Genomic DNA, 21376 nt, shown 5'->3' with positions numbered 1-21376 from the left:
CAGCACCCCTTCCCTGGGGCCCTGGCTGGGGACCCGTCAAGCACAGCCGCTCAGGGCCCCACTGTTCACCCCGACTGATAAGACGGTCCGGCAGCTGGTGGAGACTCGCCCCGCAGAGCGCAGAGCGGGAGGCCGGGGGCGGGCGGGACCCGCGGGCCGATCGCTGCGGCTGGCCTCCAGCGTCCCGCGCCATCGCTCGGTGTCCGGCTGGCCGCGGGGCAGTCGCGCTGCGCACGGGGCGGGGCGAGGGCGGCGTCCGCAGGTAGCCCCGGGGGGGGGGGGCGGTGGCGGGGAGCCGGCCAGGACCCCCAGCCCAAAAAGCCGAGGGGGAGGAGCGGCGCGGCGGTGCGCGTGGGCGGCCAAGTTTGGCTCCTGCACTTGCGGCTTCGCGTGCTGCGTCTGGGGAGGCGAAGGGGGACCGTCCCCTCCCGAGTTGGGCTCGGACCCCGGCCCTCAGAGTCACTGCAGACCTCTGGGGGTGACTTCATCACCCCCTTTCCTGGACCCTGTGCGTCTGGGGCGCATCGGAGCCGGGCAGCGAGCCACGCCATGCTGGAGGGCGACATCGGCCTCGAGGGGCTGCCCCCCAAGGAAGCCCCCGCAGCTGGTGAGTATCCAGGGGCGGCGCAGGGGGGCGAGGGTCCCGGGCGTGGCGGCAGCGGCGTCGGGGACGTCCGGGGGCAGCGGCTTCCCCGGGACCAAGGGGCACGCAAGGGGCAGGCGACAAGGACCCGCGTCTCCGGCGGCGGGGACCGTCTCCGGCGGCGGGGACCGTCCCCCGCGAGCTTTTTTTGGGGGGGGCTGACTTTGTCGGCCGCAGGTCACTGGGGGCACTCACAGACAAACTGACGGCGGACAGCTGGACCGCGGGCTGGGCGGGGCTGGGGGAGGCAGTGGCCCCCTGGCGGGCAAATGCCAGGCCTGCCGTGCGGTTTTCAGTTCCTGGGAGAGCATCTCCCAGCCGAGCCGCGTCCGAGGCCCTCGGCGGATGGAAGGTTTTCGGATGTTTTCACAGGCGCTATTAATACACATAATATTTCCGTGCTATTCTGGAGATTTATTTGCGATGTAAAGTAACTACTCTGACTTGAAGTCATAATGGAAACTGCGGTGGAACTTGGAGGGGACAAACGAGGCTTGGACAGGAGTTGGGAGGGGGAGTCCCTGGCTTCCTCGGCCCCTCCCTGCACATAAATCACGACCCTGGCTATTTTTACACCAATAATTTTAAAATAAATGACCCAAGCAATGTTTCCTGAATGATTTTTCCCCTCCCAGTTCAGAGGTTATTAAATAAACCTCAGAGCGGGACAGTGACAAGGGGCACTCTTGGCGGGCACTCGGCCTTATTTAATTATACAGCTGAGTTCCAGCCGGGAGCGCCCTGGTTAGGATGCTGTGCCCTGCAATCAGAGCCACCTGGAACCAGAGCCGCTAACTATAGCACGAAGCACTGCTACTGTTCCTCCCCCCGCCATCCCCCCATCTCTTTCGGTGAGGGTGGGCTGGATTCCCATGGAGCAACTTATCCTGATGTCTGCTTCTTAAACAGCCCCCAATTTGGCTTCTTTCTAGAAATGACACTGTATACTCATCAAGTTCTTCCCAGGAGGAAGAGAGAGGGGGCACTGCCAGCCAGAGGGGGGAGGCCAGACCTAGGAACAGGAAGGAAGAGTCAGGCTTGAGAAGTCAGCCAGGACAGTTCTGGGCACACTGGCCTGCTTGCACGCGTGGCCTCTTCCAGCTCCCGTGCGGACATGATGAGTTCTGGAACCAGCTGGGCACAGGAGCCCCAGACTCAGCATCTGTGAGCATCTAACCAAGCTCTTGCCTTCCGCTGGGCACGGAATTAAGCACTTCACTGGTTTCATCCTCAGTCCAACCCTGTAAGCTGGGAGCGGAATCTTCCCCATTGTGCAGACAAAGAAACTGAGACCACACAGTTAGTACATGGGGCTACCAAGAGTGGAGCCCAGGATGTCTGGGTCCAGCTCCCATGAGGCTTCTGGCTCTCCCTTACCCCACCCCAAGCAGAATCACCCAGTGATGCAGCTGAAACTGATTCCTGCACACGAGAGTGTACTAGCTGGGGGCTTGCTCTTCGGTTTTGAGATCCTTTAAATTGGGGGGGGAGCAGGCCATATCTCCGATGTGAGTATCGGGAGGCTTTCCCTAACCGAGGGTCTGACCCATCAGATCTGAGCCGTAATGATGGACAGACTCCACTCCTAGAGCAGACCTTCTGCTCCCTTCACCTGCATCTCCACTCTGTGTGGTGGGCAGGGGTCTTGCCCCCTTTCCCCTGCTCTGGGCTTTAGCAGTGACAGGGCTAAGACCCTAGGACCAGTGCCCCAGCCTCCATTCCTGGGTTTGCCGCTGGGCATACTGTTCCACCACAGCTGGCATGCAAGAAATGTGGGCAAACTCTGACAGCATCACACTACTCCCTAGCTCATTCGGTGTAATTAAGACCCAGAGGCTGCATTGGCGCTCGCAGGTAAATAGGAAGTAATAAAGCCAGGGAGGTGGCGGATAGAAAGGGGCCTTAGTCCTCTGCTTTGTCTCCATGCCAGGCCCTGAGGCCCTGAGAGGGGACGTCCTCGCAGAGGGGTGCAGCTGCGGAGAACCCAATTCTAAATCCCAGCTTTCTGCCCGCAGCTCTGTGACCTTGCCCAACTTACTCAACCACTCTGTGCCTTAGCTGTCAACCCAGAGGGTTTGTGAAGATGACTTGAGTGTATAGCCTTTCTGCTGGAGTGGCTCCGCTCTGTGCATGAGTACCGCCCCCATTGTCGTCATCCCCTCTTAATCTCCCCTCCTCCCCCTCCTCATCTTCATCACTACAAGCTTCAGTTCACAGACCCAGATGTGAAGCCGTACCGGATATTCTGAGACTTATCCCAGGACCGGCTCATTCTTGCTTTCCTGGAGCAATCGATTGTTACAGGTGCCACGTCCCTCTCTGCCTTCTTTAGAAGCTCCCTCGTTATTTATTAATAAGCTATTTATTCATAAGCCCATGGTCAGCACCTCCCGCAAGGGCAGGTGGGATTAGGACGAGGTGGGGGTGGGCACCCCTCCCCCAGGACACGTCTGCCCGGCTCACTCCTGCTCATCCCCCAAAACCCTTCTGGGAAGGCCCCTCCTCTTGGAAACTAGCCCAGGTGCCTCTCTACACTGATGGCATCCTGGGCGTGGAGAGAGGGAGGGAGAGCTGGTGGGTAAAGATGGCTGTTGGTTGAGCAGTTCACTGTGTGCTGGGCGTCGTCACATGTGAGACTCACCTACTTTATGAGATGGACACTACTATCTCCCCATTTATGGATGAGAAAACTAAGGCATGAAGAGATTACTCAAGGTCAAACAGCTGATAAATGACAGATGCAGGATCTGAATCCCAGGCAGTCTGGCTGTGCACTGTCACCACGCTATGCTACCCACTCAGAGAGGATGGGAGAGCTGTCCCTCCCGAAACTTTCACGAGCCTCTTCAACAAACAGCTACAGGTTGCCTGGCACTGCGTCCTCAGGGCTTGGGACACAGCAGGGAACAAAGCAGATGCAGGCCCGGCCCTCATGAAACTTTTTTTTTTTTTTAGATGTTGGGGGTAGGAGTTTATTAATTAATTTATTTATTTTTGCTGTGTTGGGTCTTCGTTTCTGTGCGAGGACTTTCTCTAGTTGTGGCAAGCGGGGTCCACTCTTCATCGCGGTGCGTGGGCCTCTCACTATCGCGGCCTCTCTTGTTGCGGAGCACAGGATCCAGACGCGCAGACTCAGTAGTTGTGGCTCACGGGCTCAGTCGCTCCGCGGCATGTGGGATCCTCCCAGACCAGGGCTCGAACCCGTGTCCCCTGCATTAGCAGGCAGACTCTCAACCACTGCGCCACCAGGGAAGCCCCCCTCATGAAACTTTTTTGACCACGTAGGAGAATTCAATATGTCATATGTTGGCTAGTGATGTGTCCCATGAAGAAAAGCTGAACAGAACAGGGGGCGATTTTAAATAGGGTGCGTGCCAGGGAAGCCTTCATTGATGGGCAGCCTGGGAACACACACCTGAAGGAAGAGCACTCGGGGCAGAGGGAACAGCCAGTGCAAAGCCTCACACCTGAAGTGCCCGAAACATGCCCCTGGGCTCACGGAATCTGGAGGGAGTGGGAGAGGCAGTCCAGATTGTGATGTGTCCCTGGCCACTGGGCTGGGTGAGATGGGAGCTGCTGGAAGGGTCTGGAGCTGACCAAGGTTTGGGCAGGATCCCTCTGGCTGCTTTGGAGAACAGGCTGAGGGGGGAAGGACAGAGGCCGGTCCGGAGACTCTTGCAGAAATCCAGGCTTGAGATGCTGGTGACCTTGTGCCGGGACCCGTGGAGGTCAGCCTCTGGGTATATTTTGAAAGTAGAGCCAACAGGAATTGCTCACACATCGGTTGGAGGGTCTGAGAGTAAAAGAAAAATCAAGGACTGCTCCAGGATTTTTGGATTGACCTGTTTGGAGAAACAGGTATGGGTCGGGGTAGGTGAGGAGTTCACCTTTTTGTTTTTTGTTTTTTTAGTTGAGGTTAAATAGGCATAACGTTTTAATCATTTTCAAGCATACAAATCAGTGGCATTAAAGTCCATCTCGAATGTTGTGCAACCATCACCACTATTTCTTTTTTTTTTAAATTGTATTTATTTATTTATTTGTTTGTTTGTTTGTTTGTTTGTTTATTTATTTATGGCTGTGTTGGGTCTTCGTTGCTGCGCGCGGGCTTTTCTCTAGCTACAGCAAGCGAGGGCTACTCTTTTTTTTTTTTTTTTTTTTTGCGGTACGCAGGCCTCTCACCGTTGTGGCCTCTCCCGTTGCGGAGCACAGGCTCCGGACGCGCAGGCTCAGCGGCCATGGCCCACGGGCCCAGCTGCTCGGCGGCATGTGGGATCTCCCCAGACCGGGGCACGAACCCGTGTCCCCTGCATCGGCAGGCGGACTCTCAACCACTGCGCCACCAGGGAAGCCCCAGGGCTACTCTTCATTGTGGTGCGGGGGCTTCTCTTGCTGCAGAGCACGGGCTCTAGACGTGCAGGCTTCAGTAGTTGTGGCACACGGGCTCAGTAGTTGTGGCGCACAGGCTTAGTTGCTCCGCAGCACGTGGCATCTTGCCGGACCAGGGCTCGAACCCATGTCCTCCTCATTGGCAGGCGATTTTTAACCACTGCACCACCAGGAAGTCCCCACTATCTACTTCTAAAACTCTTTCTTATCATCCACAAACAGAAACTGTGTACTGATTAGGCAATAACTCTCCATTTCCCTCCCCCAGTGCCAGCCCGGGGTAACCTCTGTTCTACTTTCTGTTTCTATGAATCTGACTATTCTAGATACTTCACAGGAGCAAAATCACACAATATTTGTCCTTTTGTGTCTGGCATATTTCACTTTACATGGTTTCAAGGTTCAAGGTATCAGAACTTCATTCCTTTTTATGGCTGAATAACATTCCATTGAATGTGAGACCACATTTTCTTTATCCATTCATTCAATGGACACTTGAGTTATTTCCCCTTTTTGGCTGTTATGATTAAAGCTGCAATGAAAATTTGCATGCAATTGTCTGTTTGTCCTGTTTTCAATTATTTTGGGTATATACCTAGAAGCAGAATAGCTAGATCATATCTTTAACTTTTGAAGAACCACCAAACTGTTTTCCACAGCTGTGGCACCATTTTATATTCCCTCCAGCAGTGTAAGAGCGTTCCTATTTCTTCAATCCTCACTAACACTTGTTAGTTTTGCTTTTTTTTTTCATGACAGCCATTGTAGTAGTTGTGAAACGGCATCTCATTGTGGTTTTGATTTGCATTTGCCTAATGACTAATGATGTTGAGCATCTTTTCATGTGTTTGTTGGCTATTTGTATATAGTCTTCGTAATATACTCAATTTCTTTGCCCATTTTATTATGGATTGTTTGTCTTTTTGTTATTGAATTGTAGGAGCTCTTTATATATTCTGGATATTAAACCCTTACCAATTATAAGATATGCAAATATTTCCACTCATCCTGTAGGTTGTCTTTTCACTCTCTTGATCATGTCCTCTGATGCCCTTGTACATATAGTGAGCTTCTCTTCTGTGCTGTCATGTGGCTGATTGAGAAACCTGTCTTGTACCCCTGCAGTTTGATGCATAATTCAATTCAACTTAGAGGTAGATGACTCTCTGTCTTTGGGCCAGTTACAGGGCCAGGAGCTGGAGATACAGTGTAGCCACCGTCCTTGCTCTCATGGAGTTTACAGCCTGTCTTGATTTACACTGTGGTGTACATTATGGAAAGGTCCTGATTCTGGCTAAGTAAGCTCTGTGTGCCGAGGGCACATCCATCCTACAACCCTGCCTGCTTCACCTCAGCTGTCACTTCCTTCAGACACACAACAGGTCAGGTCTCAGGTAACTGCATCCATAATGTCTGCCTCGCTGGACGGATTCATTCTCTAGCCCCAGCACAGGGCCTGGCACGGTGGGGCTTGGTGGAGGGATGGATGATAGCTGATGGTTTTTGTCAACTCATTCTGTTTTAGGCATTGTTGTGAGCCCTTTGCATACGTCACCTCCTTTAATATTCACTTGTTAAGTTGGTAATATCATTAGTAATATTATGACCCCCTTTTGACAGATGAGGAAACCAAGGCACAGAGACACCAAGCAACATGTCCACGCTCACACAGCCAAGGGTACCCTGTGAATCAGTCAGCGTAGATGGGGGGACCCTAGATTCAGACCAGAGTTGGGACAGCTGGACAAGGACCAGAACTGGGTCCCCAGCTCCAGACTTGGGGTCCTCCCCAACTCATCTGCCACCTCCCCAGCTCTCCAAAGAGAAGGCAGTGCTCTGGGGGGGGCAGGTGGGGGAGATTCTGCTGCTGCTGAAGCCCAGCAGGGAGCCGGGTGTGGCCGATAAGATCTTCCTCTCCAGAGCCTGCCCTTGCCTGGCGTGGGCACCCCCAGCAGCAGTCACGGCCCCCGGCTTCCAGCACCAGGCACCTGTGGCGGCGTTTTCATGCTGTGTAATGAAGTATTAAAAGCCTGCCGACCCTCAGAAATCCATTTGACGATGGTCACGTGGCCTTTGGGTAGACAAACGCCTGGTTTCTTGCATTCAGCCCTCAGAGGGCCTGCGTGCGCATAGATGTCTTGCCTGGTAACCCAGCCTGCTTTCTTATTGAAGCCAGGGGGGTCACCTTGCTCCCCTCTGGGCCTTGCACTGCGATGCAGTCCAGCTGGGCTCTGGGCTCCCCCACACACAGCCAAACCCACCAGGCCCCACCCCCTCCAGTCAGCCAAAAGCTCCTCCCTGCAGCTGCACCCCCATTTGCCTCTGGGGCTGGTGTACAAACATTCCCGGTGACACCCGAGATTTCATCCTTTCCCTTCACACCCAGCTGGAATGATTTCTGCCCACGTACGGCCTCGGGTGTAGAATGATTTTTTAATGCATTTACACAGCACCTTCACTGCAAAAGTCTGAACACGCCGTTGGGGGTGGAAATGGAGCTGTTGATGTGAGCTGTTAGAAAGAAGGCATAATTGGGCATAATTTTTATTGCATTGTGTTTCCTGGACGGAGAATGGCCGGGGTTTGGGGGTACAGGTGTAAGGGGGTGCGGAGCAGCTGCAGACTGCACTCGTGTTCCTACTGCAGACTCTGCTCTTGAGGACTCTGGGCTCCGGGCTGGAGCAGGAGCCCATGGAGCATTCCTTCCTACTCCCAGCCCTGTCCTCAGGCCAAGGGGGCTCAGATCCCTCCCACCTCCAGGGCTTAAGCGAGTCACACAGCTGTGCGTGGTGCTGGCAGCCCTCCACTCAGGCCCACATTCCGCCCTCTACCTGGTCCATCTGATGCCAGTTCCTATGTATGTCTCAAAGCTGCCTACAGCTCCCTGTGTCTGTGCTGCCCTCTCTTCAGTTCCACTGTTGCCTCTGCACTGGCCTGTGTCCACCTAGCCCCCCTCCTCCCCCTGTAGTGGACCCCCACCAGCCCTCACCCAGCCCTGGCCCACAGGTGGGGCTCACCTGCCTCTCTGATTCCTTCTCACCTCCAGCGTTTGCCCTCAGCCTCATTGACCTTCCTATGGTCCTTCATCCTCTCTTTCCTGCTCCCTGGGCTCTTGGCCATTTCTTCTTCCAAGCTCCATCACCTCCTTCAGGAGGTCCTTCCTGACCCCAGTGGCATCTCAGCACCAGGCTCCTCTCCCCTGAGCACTTACACAGCTGCCCCTATATCTGCTGCTAGCAGTATTCTATCAGTGTCACTCTCCCTGCACTCCACAAAGTTCCACAAGGACAGGACTTAGTGTGGTTTTGCCAGTTTGATTTTACACCACCCGTTTGTCCTTAAACCCCCAAGATCAGAGCTGGAGAAGACCTGGGGGTTGCCTGGGCCAGATCAGCGTCGCCCACTTGGGCTCAGGACACCCATGCACGGTGTTCGTGTCTCAGGCGAACTCCTGGGCGTTAAGCATGCCATTGTATTTCATTTGTGTGCTATATGAAAAAGGAGTGGTTTTAAGTGAAAAATACTTCACTTTGGATATTGGTATAGCATGGAAAGTTTTCCCCTTGATTGATAGATAGATGATAGATAGATAGATAGATAGATAGATGGATAGATGCATATAGGCAGGTAGATGATACAGAGATAGCTCTACATAATGTGTTTTGTATAATATATATAATCTCTATATATAGAGGTAGATAAATACATATATATGAAATTCTTTTTTGGCTGCACTGGGTCTTCTTTGCAGCATGTGGGCTCCTCGTTGTGGCACACAGGCTTCTCAGGTTGTGGCACTTGGGCTCCAGAGTGCGTGGGCTCTCTAGCTGAGGTGCGTGCGGGCTCTGGAGTGCGTGGACTCAGTAGTTGCAGCTCATAGGCTTACTTGCCCTGCGTCATGTGGGATCTTAGTTCCCTGACCAAGGATTGAACCCACATCCCCTGCACTGGAAGGTGGATTCCTAACCACCAGACCACCAGGGAAGTCCCATATATATATGAATTTTAAATTGTCATCAGGAATTCCCCGGTGGCGCAGTGGTTAAGAATCCTTCTGCCAATGCAGGGGACACGGGTTCGAGCCCTGGCCCAGGAAGATCCCACATGCTGCAGAGCAACTAAGCCCATGCGCCACAACTACTGAGCCCACATGCCACAACTACGGAAGCCCGCGTGCCCAGAGCCCATGCTCTGCAACAAGAGAAGCCACTGCAATGAGAAGCCTGTACACCAACCGCAACAAAGAGTAGCTCCCACTCACTGCAACTAGAGAAAGCCCCCCTGCAGCAACGAAGATCCAACACAGCCAAAAATAAATAAATAAAATAAATAAATTTATAAAAATAAAATAAATAAAATTGTGGGCTTCCCTGGTGGCGCAGTGGTTGAGAGCTGAAGGCCACACTTTATGCAGACTCCTTGGTCCTTTTACCTGATGTCCTTTTCTGTCCCAGGATCCCATCCATTTAGTTGTCATTTCTCCCTCGGCTCCTCTTGGCTGTGACTCTTTGTTTTTGATGACCTCGGCAGTTTGGGGGACGACTAATGCAGTTGTTTTGTGGATGTGCCTCAGCTGGAACTTTTTGTCATGATGAGACTGGGATTGTGGGTCTGGGGGGAGGACCACAGAGGGGAAATGCCTTCTCATCCCATCGCATGAGGTCATATGCCATCAACACGGCTGGTTCCTGGGATGCTGCCTGCTCACCTGGCTGAGGGGAGGTGTCAGGCTTCTCCTGTGTGAAGTTACTCGTTTCTTTTTTTTCACATTGGTGGTTGAGGTTCTGGAGATTTCCTAATGAGCTACTGATTTTAGATTATAGCCATCAACTTATGAAACCATCTGAAGCTGAATTTACTAAATTTTTATCATATGTGAGCTCTTTCTTAATTAGTATTTTAACATCAGCGGTCCTTCCACCACCGACACTTGGGGTTATATATTAAACAATATGTGACTAAGAATAGAAACAATTTAAAACTCTTGCTTGGCCAAAGCTCCAAGAGTTGCTAGAAGTGTCCAGCTGAGCCATAAATCGAGTCTTGACCTCAACTGACCACCTCACTTACACACAGAGGCTTCCAACTTCCATCTCAAGGGGGAAATCTTTAAATAATTATATCACTGATTTTAATAAATAGTCATTAGAACAGGTGTTTTTCTGCCCTTAAAGAGGCTAATGAATGTCCTGTATCCCTTCCAGAGACCCCAGAATGAGAAATCCAGGTCCAACCCCCTCATTTTCCTGGTGACAGAAGGAAACTGGAGCTCAGAGAGGTTGAGTGATATTCCTAAAGTCACACAGCAGTTTGGTGACAGAGATGGGACCAGAGCTCTTGTTTGCTTACTCCAAATCTGGTGCTCTCTCCCCTCTTCCCAAATCTAAGGAGGAGGTTAGAGTCAAAGGATGATTAACTTTGAAAGTCCCTTGAGGAGGCCACATTGGAGGACAATCTTTAAGACAGGTCCAGGGCTTCCCTGGTGGCGCAGTGGTTGAGAGTCCGCCTGCCGATGCAGGGGACGCGGGTTCGTGCCCCGGTCCGGGAGGATCCCACATGCCGCGGAGCGGCTGGGCCTGTGAGCCACGGCCGCTGAGCCTGCGCGTCCGGAGCCTGTGCTCCGCAACGGGAGAGGCCACAACAGTGAGAGGCCCGCATACCGCAAAAAAAAAAAAAAAAGACAGGTCCAGAGCCAACTGTGTTTCCTGCTGCCTTAGAAGAGACACCAGTGTCTTGTGTCTTTGGCTGGTGCCAGATGAAGTTCAACCTCTAAAAGACAGTGAATCTAGAGAATGCATGCAGCTCCTCGAGGGCTGGAGTCCTGGGGCGTGGATGACGCCCACATGCTGAAAGGCACGAGGGCATGAGACCTGAACAAGGAACAGGAGGTTCACCTCCCTCGACTCAGGTTCCCTGGGAGGTGAGTGATAGGTGGAACCACCTGCAATGTTTAAATGTCTGCTCTTATCACTGTTCTTTTGGGTGGGGAGGAGAGGAATAGCCATTATATTTGAATCTTTATGAGCTTGCCATGCCCACGAGGAGAACGTGGATGGCCCGCAAAGCCTTACCTGGGCTGGTTCACATTCCACCCTTAAATCTCCTTTGTCCTCCCATCCCTCAAATAAAAGATTATAGCCAGTTTATACCTGTGGATAAAATATAAGAAAATAGCATAAATTAACATTAGATGAAAGAAAAAAAAAAATGAAGGGAGCCAAAGGTGGAGCCAGAGAAGAGCGAGGACCGAGACCAGGTAGAGTTCACCTCAGGCTCTGGACCCACTAGTCTTACCGGTCACAGAGCCACAAAATGAAAGTCTACCGGTGTCTCAGGAAAGGCTGTCCCCCAGCCACCCCAGACGGCAGCCCCGGGCCTTTGCACAAGCAGCCTCCTCCCCTGGAGCCCTCTTTCTCTGTCTCCTTCTCATCTCTGGCCTTCGATGTCATCTGACGGAGACCTTTTTAGCCTTCTCCATCCCACTGGTGGTGCCCGTTACCCCCACTCCTAACACCAGCCCCTCTCCTTTATAGCTCTGAGCACATGTCTTAATTAGATGTTTTAAACTGAGGTGTAATCCACATAGAGTAAAACGCCCAGAGCTCAAGTGCACAGTGCCATCAGTTTTAACACAACTTCCTATGCTTGTATAACCTATATCCCGTTAAGATATGAAATAGTCCTATTGCCCCCAGAAAGTGGCCTCACACCTGTCCCCCATCAGCCCCCCACCCCCACCACCAAGGACTAATTCTGCCTGTTCTAAACTTCCTATTAAAGAAAGCGTAGGGTGAGGACTCTCCCAAGTCCAGCTTCTGGTGCTCAGTCATGTGGAGCAGTAGTGGGTTTGATGCTGGGTACATCCCATCGCGTGGATGGACCACAGCCTGCGTATCCATCCTCCTAGAAGGATTGGTTGTTTCCAGTTTGAAGCCTTTATGAATGGAGCTGCAAGGAGCAATGCTTTTTATGAGCATGTTTTCATTTCTCCAATAAATGCCTCCAGCTGAAATACGGGGGTCATATGAGGAAAAGTGTGTTTAACTATTTAAGAAACTGCCAAACCGCTGGCCAAAGTGCTCCCCATTTTCCATCCCCCCAAGTAGAGTCTGGGAATCATAATTGGGTCTGATTTATTGGACTTATTTACTATCTGCCCCTCTTCCTCCACTGATGTAAAGACCAGATGGCCCAGGATAGCATCTCTTGTGTGTCCTGAATCCTCAGCATGCCCACAGTGCCAGGCACATAGTAGGTGCTCAGTAAACATTTGCCGAATGAATGAATTCCCCGTTCTACAGCTCTTTTCTGATGTTAATTGTCCAGGGACCTGTGTGTCTTGCTGAGGATCAAGTGGGCACGAGTCCCCACCCTTTTGTGAAAGTGGAGATAGTGAGAGTCTGAGCGAGGGCTCTCCCACGTCCACTTGGAGACACCTGGGGGGTGTCTGATAACAGTGCGAAGGGTTTCCTCAAGGACAGAGGACAGGGGAGTCCCAAGTGTCCTCCATACAGCCCAGCCACAATTGTTGTGTTCTGAAAAGGCTCGGGGTCGGGTGTAACCAGATGCTCACCTCTGCCAAAGTGAAATCTCAGGAAGGCACTTACAGAGAACTCCCGGTGGGCTCTCCATGACAAAACCTTTGTAACTGTAACTCAGCCAGATTACCTGATGGATGCAGATATTAAAATGGGGTCAGAGTGACGCAAAATGAGCCCTTGGGGAGAAAATGGATCGGTACAAGTAGCTCGAAGTCTCGTTTGTGTGTTTGGGCTAGTCTTGGAGGAAGAAAATGAAATGTGTCACTGCTCCTGGGAGAAAGCTTATCAGTGTGTTCTCAAGAGATAGGCATGCTTCCCAGGAACCCGAAAATCACATCTGGTGATTAACAAGCATCTTAAAAGAAAGGGCCTAGTAAGCACATGAAAAGGCCCTCAAGTTCATTAGTCATCAGGAAATGCAAAGTGAAACCACAGTTCAGTGCCATCATATACACATTAGAGGGACTAAAATGCAAAATGCAGATGATGCCAACCTCGGGCCAGAGCGCAGGGCCAAGGTGCTCTCACTGGCTACTGGCGGGAGTGGGAGTTGATACTGGAAACTCAATAGTTGGGAGTCACTGCTGCTGAACCAAGCAGACTTGGTGCCCAGCAGACCTCTCCCCACGGGACTCAACTAAGACGCATGCCGCCCTTGGTTGTCCAGAGACACAGATGAGGGTTCCTCGCAGTACTCTTCATGATGGCCCCAAATCCGGACCCCCCAAATGCCCACCAGCCCTGCGACAGATACACACCCGTGGTCCTTTCCCACCATGGAGCCCTCTACATCCCTCAGGTGAACCACCCACAGCTGCTCCAAACATGGGGAGAATCACCAAGGTCGCGATGAACATAGGAGGCCAGACACTAAAGAGTGCACACTGTACGATCCCACTTATAGAATGAGCAGAACTCCATCCAACCCCGTTTATAGGACACACAACAGCAAAAGGCATCTGTGAAGACAGGAATCAGGATAGTGGTTTCCCTTCGGGGGTCAGGAAGAGGGCTTCTTGGTGCTGGCCACATGGGAGTTTTGTTACCAAAAACGTTATCATGTCTGCATGTCTCTGTGTGTGTGTGTGTGTGTGTGTGTGTGTGTGTGTGTGTGTGTGTGTGTGTGAAGCTCCTATGAGATGTTTTTAAGACATCAGGAGAGGGCAGTGCCAGAACTCACCCCTGCTTCAAGCCACCTAAAGCAGCTCTGAAGGAAAGCGTTCTCACTGACCATGTAATTCCACCATGAAATTATGACCTGGCTTCTGTCTTCAAGGGGTACCCTGAGTTGAGCTTAGCTAGCTGCCAATCCCCCCACAACGGTGAGAGACCAATGCCAGGGCAGTTAGAACAAATGCCAGGCAGCTTCTGGGGGCTTCTCCTACAGTGGTCTGTAGAAGGGCTTTGGTCAGAGACCTGCTTCTCTTGTACAACACCAGTCTGCGAAACCCGGGCTCACTCCTTGTCAAGCAACAAGTTGGCATACATTTTAAGTAGAGTGTCCAGTAAACTAAGAAGCCTATACTAGTGGGAGGTTAGAGATGAGAAAACTGCCAGGCCCTTGAGTTCATGAAAGAGAACAAGTTGACAATGATGAAGTCACCACTCAGAGCCACCATAAGAAGTATATTATTTATCTTGCCCTGTGTAACAAACGACCTCAAAACCTTGTGTCTTAATGCATATTTATTATCTCAGGTTCTTTCTGTGCGTCAGAAATTCAGGAACAGCTTAGCTGGGTGATTCTGGCTTGGGGATCTCTCATGAGGTTGTGGTCAAGATGTCATCCAGGTTTACAGGCATCTGAAGTTTGTCTGGGGCAGGAGGATTGACATCCAAGATGGCACGCTCACAGGGCTGTTGGCAGAAGCCTCAGCTCCTCACCATAGGAACGTCTCCACAGGCTGCTTGAGCATCCTCACAACGTGGCGTCCGGCTTCCCCAGGGCAGGTGGTCCAAGAGAGAATGAGGAAGAGGCTGAAATGCCTCTGGTGACCTAGTTTCAATAGTTACATGCTGTCATTTCTACCTTATTCTGTTGGTTAGAAGTGAGTCACTAAGCTCAGTCCACACTCAAGTGGAGGGAGATTAGGCTCCCTTCTGAGTAGAGGAATCTCAAAGAATTCGGTGACATATTTTAAAGCCACCACAGCAAAGCCCTAGGGACAGCAGTGTTCTGGGGGCTTCATTCAGCTTAGACTCTGTGACCCCCTGTGGGATGGCACCAACGCTCCCTAGGCCCACCCACTTAGAAAGTGGCCTCAGCTGGCTGTACCTCTGGGGCCTAAGACATCCTGGGTGTCAGCCGCCATGTTCTCACTCTGGACATCATGCTCATTCTGCTCTAAGCATCGTACACCTAGAAGCCAGGCTCCTGGGCGACCCCAGAGACCACACCCATCCTCTCCCATGAGCTCATGGTAGCATCATTTTTTGAAGCAATAAGACGTTCAAAAATGAGCCTTCAATTTTATAAAGTCTCAGGTAGCCAATTCTTTTCTTTTTTAACTTTTTATTTTATATTGGAGTATAGCCGATTAACAATGTTGTGATAGTTTCAGGTGCACAGCAAAGGGTCTCAGCCATACATATACATGTATCCATTCTCCCCCAGACTCCCCTCCCATCCAGGCGGCCACGTAACATTGAGCAGAGCTCCCTGTGCTCTACAGTGGGTCCTTGTTGGTTATCCTTTTTGAATATAGCTGTGTGGACATGTCAATCCCAGGCTCCTTAACTACCCCTTCCCTCCACCCTTTTTCCCCTGCCAGTAGCCATAATTTCATTCTCTTAAGTCTGTGGGTCCGTTTCTGTTTTGTATCATTTCTTTTTAGATTCCGCATATAAGCGATATCCTATTATATTTGTCTTTCTCTGTCTGACTTAGTTCACTCAGTATGACAATCTCTAGGTCCATCCATGTTGCTGCAAATGGTATTAGTTCATTCTTTTTTATGGCTGAGTAATATTCCACTGTATATATGTATCACATCTTCTTTATCCAGTCCTCTGTCGATGAATATTTAGGTTGCTTCCATGTCTTTCGGGTAGCCAATTCTGATCACGAGTGCCTGGTCACAGTTGCTAAGGTTTTGGCAACTAGGCAGGATATTAAAAAAAATTGGGCCCAATCACACATGCAGGCTCATTCTGTGATTGCCAGGACACTGCAGTAAAAATCAGTCCCTCATCCTCCAGAAGGCTGGCCCAGGCTTGTTCACAGGCAGTAGCCAGGTCCAGGATAGAGAATGGAGGCACACGGAGGCCCAGTGAGGTCTGTCACTTTGTCTCATTCTATTGGCCAAACCAAGTCACAGGGCCAGGCCAGGCTCAAGCTACAGAAACACCCTCTGCCTCTTGACGGGATGCACTGCAAAGTGGCATGGCAAAGGGTGCAGCTACAGGCCAGGGTGGGAGAATCGTGGCCTCCTGCAATCTGCTCCACTTGTGATCTTCTTGACTTGATGCTGAAGAAGACATTGGATAGAACTCAACATCTCTGCCTGCCAAAAACTCTTAAAAGAACAAAAAGGACACCTTCATAACAGGGTTAGAAATATCTATTTCAAGCCAGGAGCCAACATCACATTGAATAGTGACATGTTAAAAGTGGTCTTATTAAAGTTGGGAACAATCAAGGATGCTGTGATCAGCTCTGTTAATTATCAATGTCCTGAAAGTTCTAGAATGTGCTATTAGGCAAGAAAATTCAATAATAACTATAGGTATTGAAAGAGGGATATAAAATGGTCACTGACTGAAGATGATATGATGGCCTACCTGAAAAACCCAGAAGTATCAGCTCAAACCTGGTTAGAACTAACAGGACAGCTCAGCCAGGGAGTCAGATGCTAACAGCTCTGCAGAGTCAGTGTGTGGCCAAATCAGGTGTAACTGCTGGAAATTACAGTGGAGAAAGAATCCAAAACAAAAGAGCAAGGTGGGGGGTGTGAAATAGAAATACTCTAGGAATAAATTTAAGAGAAATAAAATACCAATATGAATAAAAATGTAAGTTCTACTGAGGGACAAAGGAAGGAAGGAAGGATAGATGGATTGATGGGTACATGAATGGATGGAGGATGGATGGATAGATGGTTCGATAGATGGACTGATGGATGGAAGGAAGGAAGGAAGTTTGTACAGATGATTGATGTATAGATGGTTGGATGGATGGATGGATGGATGGATGGACAGATGGATGGATGCATGGATGGATGAATGGATGGATGGATGGATGGATGGATGGGTGGATGGATGGATGGATGGATGGGTGGATGGATGGATGGATGGATGGATGGGTGGATGGATGGATGGGTGGGCGGAGGATGGAGCGAATAAGACAGATGTTAATGCTCCAATTCTAGAAACATATCCTAAGGAACTGATTGAGTAGGAGTTGGGCAACGATTGTTTTGTGCAGAACAGTGAAAAGTGTTTGGAAACAGCCTAAGTGCTCATCAGTGAGGGGTGAGGTACAACATGTAGACGTCCCATGAGGAAAACCTCCTCCTCCCTCCTGAAACCTTCCCCCTCCCCAGGAGCTCATCAAGGGTTCCGCCCGTGCCCCCCACCCCACCCCGCAGCCCTGCAGGTCCTCCCGTGGGCTCCTCATCACATGGTATTATCATCACCCTCCCATCTACTCAGCTTCATCTCCTTCGGGACAAGGTATGTTCTTGTCTCGTCAGCCAGAAATTTGTTGAGTGTCTGTTTTGTGCTGGGTGTGGGGTTTACAGTGATGAGTAAAAACAAACATAGAGCACAGTTAAGTGACAAGAGAGAAAAAGGAGCAGATTATAAAATGCTATCACTATGAATAATTATAATGGCTAAGATGTGTGGTGCATGATTATACACCAGGTGCTGTGTGTGTGCCTTAACCAAGCAGGTGCTACTACCTCCTCATTTACAGAGGAGAAGACAGTGACAGTCACACAGTTAGGAAGTGGTGGGGTCAGGTTCCATGCACTTTGCAGTGCTCCAGGCCACCTCTCCACTGGATGCCATAGGAATAAAACCTGTTGAGATGTTATGTGGCATCCTCTGGGACTTAGGGCTTGTAACAAGGGCTTCTCCATCATTCTGTCTTTAAAATATATCATGGAGCAACAGACCTAGCCTTTTTGTGATTTCTCTCGTTTCTTTTAAACCTAAAAAATAATCTTTCAGTGCTGCTGGGAGAGGTTTAACATATGGTCCCAAGGAAGGTCAACGTTCACCAGCAGGTCTGTGAACAGCCCTTGACTTGTGGAATCAGAATTGGTGGCAAAAAATTCTCACCATGAGTGTATTATGATTGTCACTGCTGGTTACTGAGCATCTCTTTTGTGTTCAGAACTTTATTATGGGTTTATTATCTGGTTTACTCCTCATAGCATCCCTGAAAGGTAGATATCATTCTACACTGGAAACGTGGTTCAGAGAGGTTAAGTAAACTGGCAAAGGTCACACAGCTTGTACCAATCTCTCAGAGCATGAGGCTTCTCTTTGCCAGTTTCAGAGTCAAGGAGGAGGTGACATGTTGCTTAAAATGTCAATGAAAAAAAAAAGGCTTGTTGGCACACTGTCCTTCCTAGATTATTCTAGGAACGTCTGTGAGAAATTTCTACCATTTGAAATCTCCACTTCTTAGGGAGTCAGCCAAACATGGCTCATTGTTGATCTTCAGAAGCATATTTTTAGTGTGAGGTGGGTTGTGTTTATTTTTTTGATGGATAGCAAAAATGAGGTTTCTATAAATAAAGCCATGGCTTCCCCCCCGTCTCATTTTATTTCCTGTGCACGATTCACAAGTGAGTTGACCAATCAAATGAGGTTACCAACTCCAAAGAACTCAAAATGGAAAGTTCCCATGAGTGACAGAGAAGGGACAGTCTCGGTCTTTAAAGAGCTTCTCCATCTGGAGCACCACGAGGTGGTTTTCCACGCCTTGTTAAGAGCGAACGTCAGTCTGCCCGGGAGTGCAGTTTGATCATTTTAATGATAGTTATATGATGAGGCTACCAATTAAGGACTGTTTCTCTTTTAACTGAAAGCAATCCATTGTTTGAATTGGAAAGCAGGGTAGACCAAGTGGTAAATCCATTTCCATTTTTCAATCTGTAAAACAGTTGGCGCCAACATGGGATCCTGAAGCACCCATGGCCCCCAAGACTCGGGCTGTTGTGAGTTCTGGTTTCTAAGGATCCAAGGCCAGGCCCACCAGGGAGTGCCCTCCCAATACAAGGCACCCGAGCCCCCTTGAAACCACGGCCATGGAAGACCCCGTGCAAACCCTCGACAAATGTCAAGGGAGGCTTCTGCAGGAGCGCTTGCCTGGCACCGCCACCCATTAAGAAACCAAGGATGATGTTTCGTGGAGCACTTTGGAGACTCCTTACACATGGCCTTTTCAGTTCTTACTCATATGGAGACAAGCCCGGGTCCCTAATCCTGCCTGCGCATCCCCTGAGCCACCTCATCTCTACCTGCAGGGCAGCTCCCCACCTGTGCACATAGCCTAGCACATCGCAGAGGCTCCGGGAGCTTGCATCCAATTTGGTACCCAAACTCTCTCCTACATGAGCATGCGTCCCAATTGCCAGGCTTGCTCTCTCCCTCCGCCATCACATTTGAGCCCCACAGGCTTCTTCCTGCCTGCCTGTGATCTCCCTGTATGAACTCAACCCTTGTGTGGCCCCAGCTCCCTTAAATGAACTTGCCAAGTCCAAGGACGGCACAGGTAGGGGCTGGTGTCCACACCTACCTCGGAAGTTAGCCCAGCATGCGTCTTGCTTGCCTACCTCTCTCCTCAGTTCTGCTCTCTGCCCTGACGCCAGTACACCTACCCTTTCCTACAAATCTGATCCTTTGAAGAGGCTTTAGCTCTGTTATTATTATTATTGCCAAAAATACATAAAAATTTCCCAGGCAGCCCATCTTTAAATGTACAGTGCAGCAGCGTTACCTGGATACACACTGTCGTACAGCAAATCTCTCGAACTTTTCATCTTGCGGAACTGAAACTCTTGCACTAATTGGGCGGCTCTCCTTTTCCCCTTCCCCCCAGCCCCAGGCTCTCACCATCCTACTCTCTGTTCCTAAGAGTTTATCTATTTTGGATGCTTCATAAAAGTAGCATCATGCAGTATTTGTCTTTTTCTGACTGGTTTATTTCACTGAGCATAAGGATTTCAAGGTTCATCACATTGTTGCATGTGTCAGAACGTCCTTCACTTTTAAGGCTGAATTACCTTCCATCGTGTGGATGGACCAGATATTCTTTATCCATTTGTCAGTCAGTGGACACTTGGGTTGCTTCCAATTCTTGGCTATTATGAACAGTGCTGCAATGAACACGGGGGTGCAAATATCTCTTTGAGACCCGGCTTTCACTTCTTTTGGGGATACACCCACAAGCAGGATTGCTGGATCACATGGTAGCTCTATTTTTAATTTTTTGAGGAACCTCTATACTGTCTTCCATAGTGGCTGCACCGTTTTACGTTCCCATCAAGAATGCACAAGAGGGCTTCCCTGGCGGCGCGGCGGTTGAGAGTCCGCCGATGCAGGGGACACGGGTTTGTGCCTCAGTCCGGGAAGATCCCACATGCCGCGGAGCGGTTGGGCCCGTGAGCCATGGCCGCTGAGCCTGCATGTCCGGAGCCTGTGCTCCACAACGGGAGAGGCCACAACAGTGAGAGGCCCACGTACCGCAAAAAAAAAAAAAAAAAAGAACTTAAAAACAGTGCACAAGAGTTACAATTTCTCTACATCCTCAACGACATGTGTTATTTTCTGGTTTTTGATAGTAGCTACCGTAATGGATGTGAAGTGATATCTTGTGCTTTTGATTTGCATTTCCTTGATGATTAATGTTGTTGAGCATCATTTCATATGCTTCTTGGCCCTCTGTATATCTTATGTGAAGAAGTGTCTATTCAAGTCCTTTGCCAATTTTAATCAGATTTTTTGGTTTTGGATATTGAATTGAGGAGTTCTTTCCGTCATCTGGATTTGAACCCCTCATCAGATACATGGTTTGCAGATATTTTCTCCCCTTGTGTAGGTTACCTTTCACCCTATTGATGGTTTCTTTGGTGGCATAGAAGTTTCAAGTTTAATGCAATCCCACTTGTTTATATTTGCTTTTGTAGCCTGTGCTTTTGGCGTCATATGCAAGAAATCATTGCCAAATCCTACGTCATGAAGATTTCCCCCTATGTTTTCTTCTAGGAATTTTATAGTTTTAAGTCTTTCGTTCAGCTCTTCGATCCATTTTGAGTTAATTTTTGTAGATGGTGGAAAGTCAGGGTCCAGGTTCACTCTTTTGCGTGTGGAGATCCAGCTTTCCCAACCCATTCATTGAAAGGATTGTCCTTTGCTCCATTGCATTCAGTGGTTCAACCAAATGGTCTTGTCGAAGATGGTTTGACCGTATATGCAAGGGTTATTTCTGGATTCTCTATTCTGTCCCATTGGTCTGTGTGTCTGTCTTTCTGCCACCATCACCCTGTTTGTGAGCCATTCGCTCTTTTTAAAGGGTGTGGTATTTGCCTTCGTCTTTAGTGATATGCGCCTTAAGCTGCTTCCACTTTTCCTCCAACTTTGAATGAAGCAAGTGCCCTTTAGATTTGGTGGCAGGTGATGACCACAGAGACCTTGCAAAGGGAGACTGTGCCAAGTGCTCTCCTGAGCGCTGTCAGGTCACTGTCCATAGTGGAACCTCCCCCAGTCTCCCCTGCCCAGGAGCCGAGACACCACCTCCAGGAAGCCCACGTGAATGCAGCACTCAGCATCCCACATCCTGCACATCTCAGTG

General features: G+C 50.0%; 1 protein-coding gene across 1 annotated transcript in view; it reads left to right on the top strand.

The window, feature by feature from the left end:
• Positions 1 to 549: 549 nt before the first annotated feature.
• ANO1 (anoctamin 1) overlaps positions 550 to 21376 on the top strand; it is a gene marked incomplete at both ends in the record, with an annotated part of 164967 nt that continues 144140 nt past the window's right edge. Inside the window, one exon of the mRNA XM_079708287.1 lies at positions 550 to 607. Within this exon, the coding sequence (XP_079564413.1) occupies positions 550 to 607 (58 nt within the window). The remainder of the gene's footprint in view (positions 608 to 21376) is intronic.

The sequence above is a fragment of the Hyperoodon ampullatus genome (genome assembly GCF_949752795.1).
Source record: "Hyperoodon ampullatus genome assembly, chromosome: 7".
Classification (NCBI taxonomy): Eukaryota; Metazoa; Chordata; class Mammalia; order Artiodactyla; family Ziphiidae; genus Hyperoodon; species Hyperoodon ampullatus.
The sequence above is the reverse complement of the archived record's forward strand: the minus strand, read 5'-3'. Positions and strand labels throughout refer to the sequence as shown.